This window comes from Lolium perenne, chromosome 4 (assembly GCF_019359855.2).
Source record: "Lolium perenne isolate Kyuss_39 chromosome 4, Kyuss_2.0, whole genome shotgun sequence".
Taxonomy (NCBI): Eukaryota; Viridiplantae; Streptophyta; class Magnoliopsida; order Poales; family Poaceae; genus Lolium; species Lolium perenne.
Window position 1 is genome coordinate 366,607,514 of NC_067247.2, and position 9,487 is coordinate 366,617,000.

The 9,487-nt window shown below is 45.2% G+C and overlaps 1 protein-coding gene across 1 annotated transcript; it reads right to left on the minus strand.

Moving 5' to 3' along the window:
* Positions 1-7,131: 7,131 nt before the first annotated feature.
* LOC127296678 (GATA transcription factor 4) lies at positions 7,132-8,466 on the minus strand. The gene is made up of 2 exons (XM_051326860.2): positions 8,161-8,466; positions 7,132-8,080 (listed from the first exon to the last, which is right to left on the minus strand). Exons 1-2 carry the CDS (start codon positions 8,242-8,244, stop codon positions 7,436-7,438), a joined length of 729 nt encoding a protein of 242 aa, XP_051182820.1. The 5' UTR covers positions 8,245-8,466; the 3' UTR covers positions 7,132-7,435.
* Positions 8,467-9,487: the final 1,021 nt, after the last annotated feature.

Here is a 9,487-nt window from a genome sequence, read left to right on the forward strand (position 1 = left end):
TAGCTATGACCGTAACACCTTGCTATTTTATACTTCATTGCTAACTTTAAGCGATTGAACATTTTGGTTTGCATTCCCTCGCTTCGTAGATGTAGCCATCATAACTTCTATATTGCTCAGTCGTTGTTACAAAAATTATAGGTATTATAGTAACATCCTGCTATTATTTAGTTCATGGCCAATTTTAAGTAATTGCACATGTTGGTTCGCATTCCCTGCTCTATAGCTTTTGGCATCGTAACTTCTATATTTGGTTTACATTCCCTGCTCTGTAGATCTAGCCATCATAACTTTATCTTGCTCAGCCGTTGTTACAAAAATTATGGCCTGCTACTATGTTGTTTGTGCCAATTTTTTACTTCATGAACATGTTGGCTTGCATTCCCTGTACTACAGGTGATGCCATTGTTTTGTATCTAGTTCATTGTAAGCTAACAAAGTAAGGACTTAGTTTGGCATGCTATCACTCTGCTATCTAGCCTGTAGTACAAATATACTTGTCATACTACTAGATAATAATTTTGCGTGCCATCTTGTTCTTCAAAAGCTGCATTATTGACTTGTTTCTCTGACTTGGCATGACGCTCACATATGGAAAGCTGAACATATTGGTTTGCATTCCCTCTTATACAAGTTCACAGGTGATCCCACTATATTCTGTAGCTGGTCCATCCTAAGCTCCAGCATTAACTATCCTCTATGTGTTGCTCATTACAAGTTTATATCCCGAAACATCTTGATTTGCATCCCCTTCACTATAAGTTCAGGAGTATTATTTAGTTCACGGCCAAAATGAAGTAATTGCACTTGGCACATGTTGGTTCACATTCCCTCCTCTTTAGCTTTTGCCATCGTAACTTCTATTTTTGGTTTACATTCCCTGCTCTGTAGATGTAGCCATCATAACTTCATCTTGCTCGGTCGTTGTTACAAAATTTATAGCTTTGCTACTATGTTGTTCATGCCAATTTTGTACTCACTGAACATGTTGGTTTGCATGGGACTCGACAGTAGTAAGTCTGTTGTTTCATTCTAACATGCTCTGTTATATTGGCTGTTGGTATGCGGCATGCACTCTTTGTTTGCTTATTGTGCGCATTACAATGATCTTGTTATAACGACGAAATGATGAGTTCCAAATTCTTTGGCAAACAATATTGTAGTGTCTTTGCCTTTCCATTGTTCTTTGTCTTAACTTGTAATGTCTTTGTTTCAGATATAGGTCTTGCATGGACAACTTAAAAGATTTGCCGGATCCCTTCATTGTATTGCTAGGTTTAATTACCATTCAATTTCTCCGGGTTCGTAATATTTTTTCAATGCCTTGCATTTGATGTAATATTTAGTTAGTTTTTATAGTTCTTTCGCGCATTTTTTCTTTGGTGCTTGTGGTAAGTGAGGCTATCCGACGAAATCAATGCTTTGCGTAAATATTCTCGATAGCTAAATCACGAATTCCCATCCCTTAAACGGCCCAATTAAGCGAAATCACATATGTGCCGCCCGCAAAATCCTAAAGCGCCTATTACGCCGCATATAAACAAAGAACTAAACGGGTGGCCCACTTACTTATTGGGCCGGCCCACTTGATTCTTGTGGACCCCACACTTTTATTGGGCCGGCCCACTTGCTTTAAGGTGGACCCCACCCACTCACCGGGCCGGCCCACTAACTAGTTGGGCCAGCCCAAGTTCTTTTGGGGTGGACCCCACATACTAAATGGGACGGCCCTTTAAGACGAAAGTGGGACCCAACTGTGTTTTGGCCCGGCCCACTATCTTGTTGGGCCGGCCCACGTGCTATATGGTGGACCCCACATACTAAATGGGCGGGACCCTTAACAGAAAGTGGGACCCACTGTGTTTTTGGCCCGACCCACTAGCATATTGGGCGGCCCACTTGCTATATGGTGGACCCCACATACTAAATGGGCCGGCCCTTTAACAGAAAGTGGGACCCACCAAGGTTTTGGCCCAGCCCCCCACTATCTTGTTGGGCCGGCCCACTTGCTATATGGTGGACCCCACATACTAAATGGGCCGGCCCTTTAACAGAAAGTGGGACCCACTGTGTTTTTGGCCCGCCCACTATCTTGTTGGGCCGGCCCACTTGCTATATGGTGGACCCCACATACTAAATGGGTCGGCCCTTTAACAGAAAGTGGGACCCACCGGTGCTTTTGGCCGACCACTCGGCTTGTTGGGCCAGCCCATTTGATCAAATGTGGACCCCACGTACTAAATGGGCGGCCGATAGAGGAAAGTGGGACCCACATGCTAATTGGGCCGGCCCAATAACTTCTTGGGCCGGCTTGATTGCCTTAATGTGGACCCCACTTTGTAAATGGGCCGGCCCGATACCAAGAAAGTGGGTCCCACATGTCTTGTGGGCCGGCCCTTTTGCCTGTTGACCGGTCAAACGAGTGCATTCGGCCCGGCCCACATGCTTAGTGGGCCGGCCCATTAAAATTTTGACCAGTCAACCTTAGAGGTTAGGCCCGGCCCACGTAACTAATGGACCAGCCCAGCCATATAGTTGACCGGTCAAACTAAGTCAGCTGGCCCGGCCCGCAAACTTAATGGGCCGGCCCGCTTAAGACGTGGCAGGCCTCGTGTGGGCCTACCATCTACCACGGGGTTTCAGCCGGTTAACGCCGTTAACTGCCAGTTAACGGCGTCTGCCACGTGTCAGTTTGCATGATGTCAGCAGTCAACGGGCTCCCGGAAACACTTGGGCAACCGTCCGATTTTCCGTGGCGGAAGGGCGCCCAAGCGCGACGGACCGAAAAAATCGTCGTAGGACTTTGCCTGACGCAGTTTCCACAACAGAACCCATATCGTCGGGTTAGGCCCATAGGCGACGAAAAATACCCCTTAGCGGACGATTTTGAGACGTTGTCTATCAGAACTTTTCTTGTAGTGTAAATGGGCCCAACTTGCCAATTTCCGGTGCAATATACTCTCCATGAGAGCTTTCTATCAACATTAAGCACGAACTCGTTTGCGTAGTGAAGATCTCCAACCCACCTCATGGCAATGGCATATATGTGACAAGCAGCTCAAAGAAGAAAACCATGAACACCCAGCACCCGAAATATAGACCAGCATGATGGGGCATGCTATGTGGCCCGGGTTCACTAGTATCGCCACCATGTGCTTCATTCCCGACATCGACGAGGCCATCCAGAGGAGGTTGAATCGATCTATGAAGGAGGTTGAGGTGGAGGCATCTAGGTTTTTTTAGGACCAACCATTGAATTTGATTCAAGCAAAAAATGTTGATAGGCAAGTTCAGCTCATTCCAAGTCACTCTACATGTCAACCTAGTGGCATGAATGCAGAAGTTCGGCAATCTCCACGGTGAGGCAACTTTTATACAATGATCAAATGTGTCGTAACATTTCATTTTGATCAAGAAACGGAGCGAGATTGACATTCATAGTGTCTTATCTACATATGGTTTCTTTGTGTTTCCCTATATAATTTATTCTTGAACCCTACATAATTTCGACAAAAACATGTGAAACTCAAACACCTTTTAAGTTCATTGCTTATTGTCCTTTGTCTCTTTCTTCCAAAAATAGGATACCTTTTTGCCTCTCCTTTTGTCAATTAATGATGGTTTATTTCGTAATTGGTACAACCAAATATACAATCAAATACTAAATTTTATTCATGTAAAATGTTGATAAAGAAGTTTAGCTCATTCCAAGTCACCCTACTTGTCAATCTATCTAGTGGTTTAAACGCTGAAGTCTGGCAATCTCCATGGAGAAACAACTTTCATCTTATGATCAAATGTATTGTATTTTTTCATTTAAATATGGAAGCTTAGAAAAGTTTTAAAAATTGACTTTATAGTGTCTTCTCTACACATATGATTTCTAATGTTTCCCTATATAATGGATTTTTGAACCCTTATACAAGGACAATCATGTAGGAAATATTTTTGTAACATGTCCCTGTATTTGATTGAATAGACCAACAAGCCACAACAAGAATATCACACTGCAGGATTGAAACGAAAGATAATCAAGTGCATGCTTTAAACTATATCTTGGATCATGGATCCATGATCGACATAACTAACCATGCTTATAACAATATAACATACAAAAAACCATACTAAAACCTATAATTTCAACCAGGACATGGGATCACAAATTCCTTTCGCATGCTAGCTTCGAGACCTCGCAATCAAGACTATAAACGGGTAGCCCATTAATCAGCAATTGCTAGGTCATTCGGCATGTTGACGTCTACCTACTACGTGTGTCTCATTATAAGTGCCTTTCTTATCAGTAGAATCCGATCAAACGTGCATATACACACGAATTCGTGCCAGATATAAAACCCTAATCCCCTCTCTTTTGCGAGCAGTCGAACTAAACCTATCCCAACTGTAATTTCTTATTTCATCAATACAAAAGTCATGTTTCATTGATTTGTTTTTGCTAGCCCCCCTATTAAATCTATTCCATGTGTGAATTGTCGACATTGTTGGTGTAATCTACTATCTCTGATCGGCATGGCTTTTTTATCTACACCGAGCATATGAATCCATTTGTGGCTTAGAGGAAGTCATGAACCATGTGTCATTCATCTCATTATCTTTACTTATGATCTTCCATGATACCTTTTGCAATGGGACTCTTGAACCCTCATAAGACAATCATGTATGTGTGATTTTTTACGTCTTTAGTCAAATATACCAGCAAGCCATGTCCAGAATATTTTCATGTTGCTGGGGTAGGATTAAAGATGGAAGATAAACTTAGACATGCTTTAAGATTTATGATGGCTACACAATTGACATAACTAACTTCGCTCACAAAAACATAACAAAAAAACATGTTCTTCAAAGAAGTTAATGTTAAACCCTACATAATTTCAAAAACATACATCACACACACCTTTTGATGCAAACTTGTAGGAGTCGCCATCGAAACTATAAATCGGTAACCCATTAAGTAGTGATTGGTAGATCCTACCATGCAGGACGGTCCCGGACACCCTACCTACCATGTATGTGTTTCACGTACTCTTAGCGATGACTTGCTTAACAGTATAATCACGCAAAATATAAAACCCTAAATTGACATGGTATTTTACTGTTGTCGTCTACCCATGACAAGTGTGTTCATTCTCAACGGCTTATTTAACGGTCGAATCCAATAAAACATGCATGCACCACTTCATGCCAAACTATAAACCCTAAATTCACATCTTCCTTTTTGTGACTTGTCGAACTAAAACCATCCAAGTCTCTTGTCTCCTACTTTGCCTTGTCCATCAGTTAGTGATCAATGTGTTTTTTCGTCTACCAATCGCCCTGTGTCTTTCTATCTTAGCATCATGCTTAGCTGTAGAGTTCGATTGGACATGCGTAAACGAACTTCACGCCAAATATAAAATCCTAAATTGACATCTATTTTTTTTGTTATCGTCTACCCACGACAACTGTGTTCACTCTAGCGGCTTGCTTAACGGTCGAATCTGATCAAACATGCATGCACCGCTTCATGCCAAACTATAAAACCCTAAATTCACATTTTCCTTTTGGTGACTTGTCGAACTAAAACCATCCAAGTCGCTTGTTTCCTACTTTGCCTTGCCCATCAGTTAGTGATCAATGTGTTTTGTCGTTTACCAATCGCATGTGTCTTTCTATCTTAGCGTTCCGCTTAGGTGTAGAGTTCGATTGGACATGCATAAATGAACTTCACGCCAAATATAAAACCCTAAATTGACATCTATTTTTATGTTATCGTCTACCCACGACAAGTGTGTTCACTCTAAGTGGCTTGTTTAACGGTCGAATCCGATCAAACATGCATGCACCGCTTCATGGCAAACTATAAAACCCTAAATTCACATCTTCCTTTTGGTGACTTGTCCAACTAAAACCGTCCAAGTTGCTTGTTTCCTACTTTGCGTTGCCCATCAGTTAGTGATCAATGTGTTTTGTCGTCTACCACTCGCATGTGTCTTTCTATCTCACCGTCCTGGTAGAGTTCGATTGGACATGCATAAACGAACTTCACGCCAAATATAAAACCCTAAATTAACATCTCTTTTTGTGTTATCGTCTACCCACGACAAGTGTGTTCACTCTTAGCGGCTTGCTTAACGGTCGAATCCAATCAAACATGCATGCACCGCTTCTCGCCAAACTATAAAACCCTAAATTCGCATCTTCCTTTTAGTGACTTGTTGAACTAAAATCGTCGAAGTCGCTTGTTTCTTACTTTTCATTGCCCATCTGTTAGTGATCAATGTGTTTTGTCGTCTACCACTCGCTTGTGTCTTTCTATCTTAGCGGCCTGCTTAGCTGTAGAGTCCGATTAGACATGCATATACGAACTTCGCGCCAAATATAAAACCCTAAACTTCACGTCTTTTTTTTTGTGAGTTATTGAACTAAACCGATCCGACTCGCAAATTTCCTAGACCACCAGCTCGATGTACTCTCCATGAGAGTTGGATCCGATCAGACATGGATACACCGACTTTTGCGCCAAAATTATAAAACCCTAGATTCAATTCTTCTTTCTTGCGAGTTATCGAACTAAACAATTTCCGGTGCAGTGTACTCTCCACGAGATAGTACATGTCTTTCTATCAACATTGAGCAGGAACTCAATTGGGTAGAGAAGATGTCCAACCCACCTCGTGGTCGTGGCAATGGCATGCGTGACAAGGAGCTCAAAACCTGAGAAACATCACCCGAAATATAGACCAAGCACGACGGGTCACCGTCGGGCTATGTAGCCGCCGCCACGTGCTCCACTCCACAAGCCGCACTGTCCCCCTTCCAGTACCAAAGTAAATAAAGATCCCCACTAGGATTCAGTCCCCCTGCTGCTCGCCCAGGAAAACATGTCAGGGCCGTAGCGCTGCAACCACAATCCATCCTTGCACTGCCGTTCCTGGATGTTCTTCCGGCGGGCCGTTATCTTTCACACTCACAGCTCAGGATTCAGGACGAGGTGATGCGATGCTCCAATGCCAAGGCCGTGTCTCCTTTTCCTGGGGATGGAATAATGGATATGCCTCGCGGCGTACGGCCCTGGAGCTGATATACAAACTGAATAATATTCAACTACAGTACCATAGGCAATTAAACAGATGATGAGACATGAAAAGCGCTTAGGTATATCCCATTTCAGCACACACACACATTATCACCAGTCGCAAAGTTGCACAAGATGATGGATGTTCTTTCACCTGCGCTCCTCACTCTGACCTGCTAGCTTGTCTGAACTTGCCTAAGATGATGATGATTGATAGTACCTCAGCAGCTAGCTATGCATTCTTAACCCCTAAATCCTAATGTCTGACAAAATGGAAATTGGAGATGATGGAGCAGATAATAAGGGAGCTAACGCTGGATCATAGAATCTCTAATCAAGCTCCATGGCTCCATTCATCGGCTCTCAGGGGAGCGCTGGCGTTTCAGCTTGGGCTGGGCCCGGGGCATCGCCGCCGTCCTTGGCGGCGTGGCGCGCCGCCACGCGCTCGGCGCGGCGGGCCTTGGCGATGGCGCGGCCGGAGGGCGAGGCCTCGCCGCCGTCCACGCCGCGGCTGCGCATCTCCAGCACCCGGCGGTGGGAGTTGGAGTGCAGCAGTGGGGAGAACGTGGGGCTGTTCGCCGGCCGGTACTCCGGGAGCAGCCGCCCGGTCTTGAACCGCACCCCGCACGCGTTGCACAGCGTGCGGGGCCCGTCCGGCCCCAGCCGCCACTGCGGCGTCTCCTCCGAACCGCAGTGCGTGCACCGCCGCCGCGCCGCCGCCTGCCGCGGGCCCGGGCGAGGCAGCGCGGGCGCCAGGCTCCACGGCGCCGTCACCCGCCGGCGCCGCCGCAGCCCCTTGGTCCTAGGCCCCACCGCCGCGCGCGCCGGGGCCGCCACCGCCACCGCCGCCGCCGCCGCCGCGGCCTCCTCCTCCTCTACCGCCGCCATGGTCTCCACCGAAGGGAAGGCGTCCTTGTTGGACAGCCACTCCAGCTCCTCCTCATCGTCCTCCCCCGCAGCCCCCTGCACCTGTTCCCCTTCTACCTCCACCGAGGGCACCTCCAACCCCTGCGAGAGAAAAAAAAAACAGTATTTTCAGCGTCTCAGCCGCAGCCCTGGGGCACGAGGGGGGAGAAGCAGGTAGGTACCGTCTGGTCAAAGAAGATATTGAAGCCCGGTAGCTCGTGAGCCAGCGCCGCCGCGTCCTTGTCAACCTCGCCGCCCCCCACCATGGTCGCAGCCGCCAACAGGAAACACACGCGCAGAGACGAGACACGGATAAAGAAATGGGGAACAAAATATTTCGTCAACACTCCCTATTCGATTGATCCGGTGGCCTTTTTATTGCCAGCTTTTCACCTTTTTTGGGAGGATTTTGTTTCTATCTTTGAACTTCCTCACAAGCTAAAGCAAGAGCAAGAGACTTTTTTTTTTTTTCTGTTGGGGTCTCGTTTCTAGTGATGATGCAAACAAATCATAGGTTTTAACGACGGTAATTACCCCATGGCGTTCACGTGGGTTGTGGTGTGGTAGTTCTAATGAGTTTTGGGCCGTCCATATGGCCTATTTGGGCCCACTTCTTTTGGGCTTCTCCGGTGGCTTCTGGGAGAAGCTTCTCCCCACCAGTTTCTCCGAGAAGCCCGGACCCTAAAACTTTTCTGGCTTATATTCTAGTTTGGGCTAAATAAAATTATAAGCCAGAACATATTTGAGGTTCGGGCTTCTGGGAGAAGTTGGTGGGGAGAAGCTTCTTCCAGAAGCCGCTGAAGAAGCCAAAAAGAAGTGGCCCTTGGACTTATTAGCTGCTGAACAAAACGGTGACGCTAGCCAGCAAGCTTTGCTTACGGTTTTAAGCACGGCACCAGAAACAAACAAAACGGAAAATATACTCATTAATTTTGTGCCTAAGAATCCATGTAAAAAGATATCGTACCTAAGAATTCATATGCCAGCTCATTAGATTTTATTTTTATTTTTTTGGGAGTTTTATAAATATTATAAAATGAAGGTACTTAGAAAAGTTGTGGCGCCATTCACCTGGTAGATTAGAAAACCTAAATTTGATGGGTTCTTATATGGGTATCTATGTTTGTTAGTCTCTTCTGCTATGTATCTAAGACTGCACTCCAACATACGTGTTTCCAAGATATTAGGTTATTTCCCCTCTGAGAAATCGAAGCTCTAAAGCCAATAGAAAACCATGTGTCATACATATACGGGTGTTAATCAGCATGGCAAACAAGGAAATTTCAGCCGAACCAAGTACCTTATTATCTAACGTTTCACCTGGTTGAGTCAGTAATAATCTATATTTTCTTTCATGGTACCTTGAAATTTGGAAACATGTCTCATATATGTGGGGTGATGATTTTTTCCGTTGGAAAAGACGGTTACTTTGTATGGTACCATATTGAAGGGAGCGGCACAAACAAGAGAACGGATACGAGAAGGTGAGTGCCCTATTTTCCTCATGAA

Coding starts and splice junctions, on each gene's coding strand:
- LOC127296678 (XM_051326860.2), bottom strand. CDS start 8,244: ATGGTGGGGGGCGGCGAGGTTGACAAGGACGCGGCGGCGCTGGCTCAC. Junction 8,081..8,160: donor ATATCTTCTTTGACCAGACG/GTACCTACCTGC, acceptor TTTCTCTCGCAG/GGGTTGGAGGTGCCCTCGGT.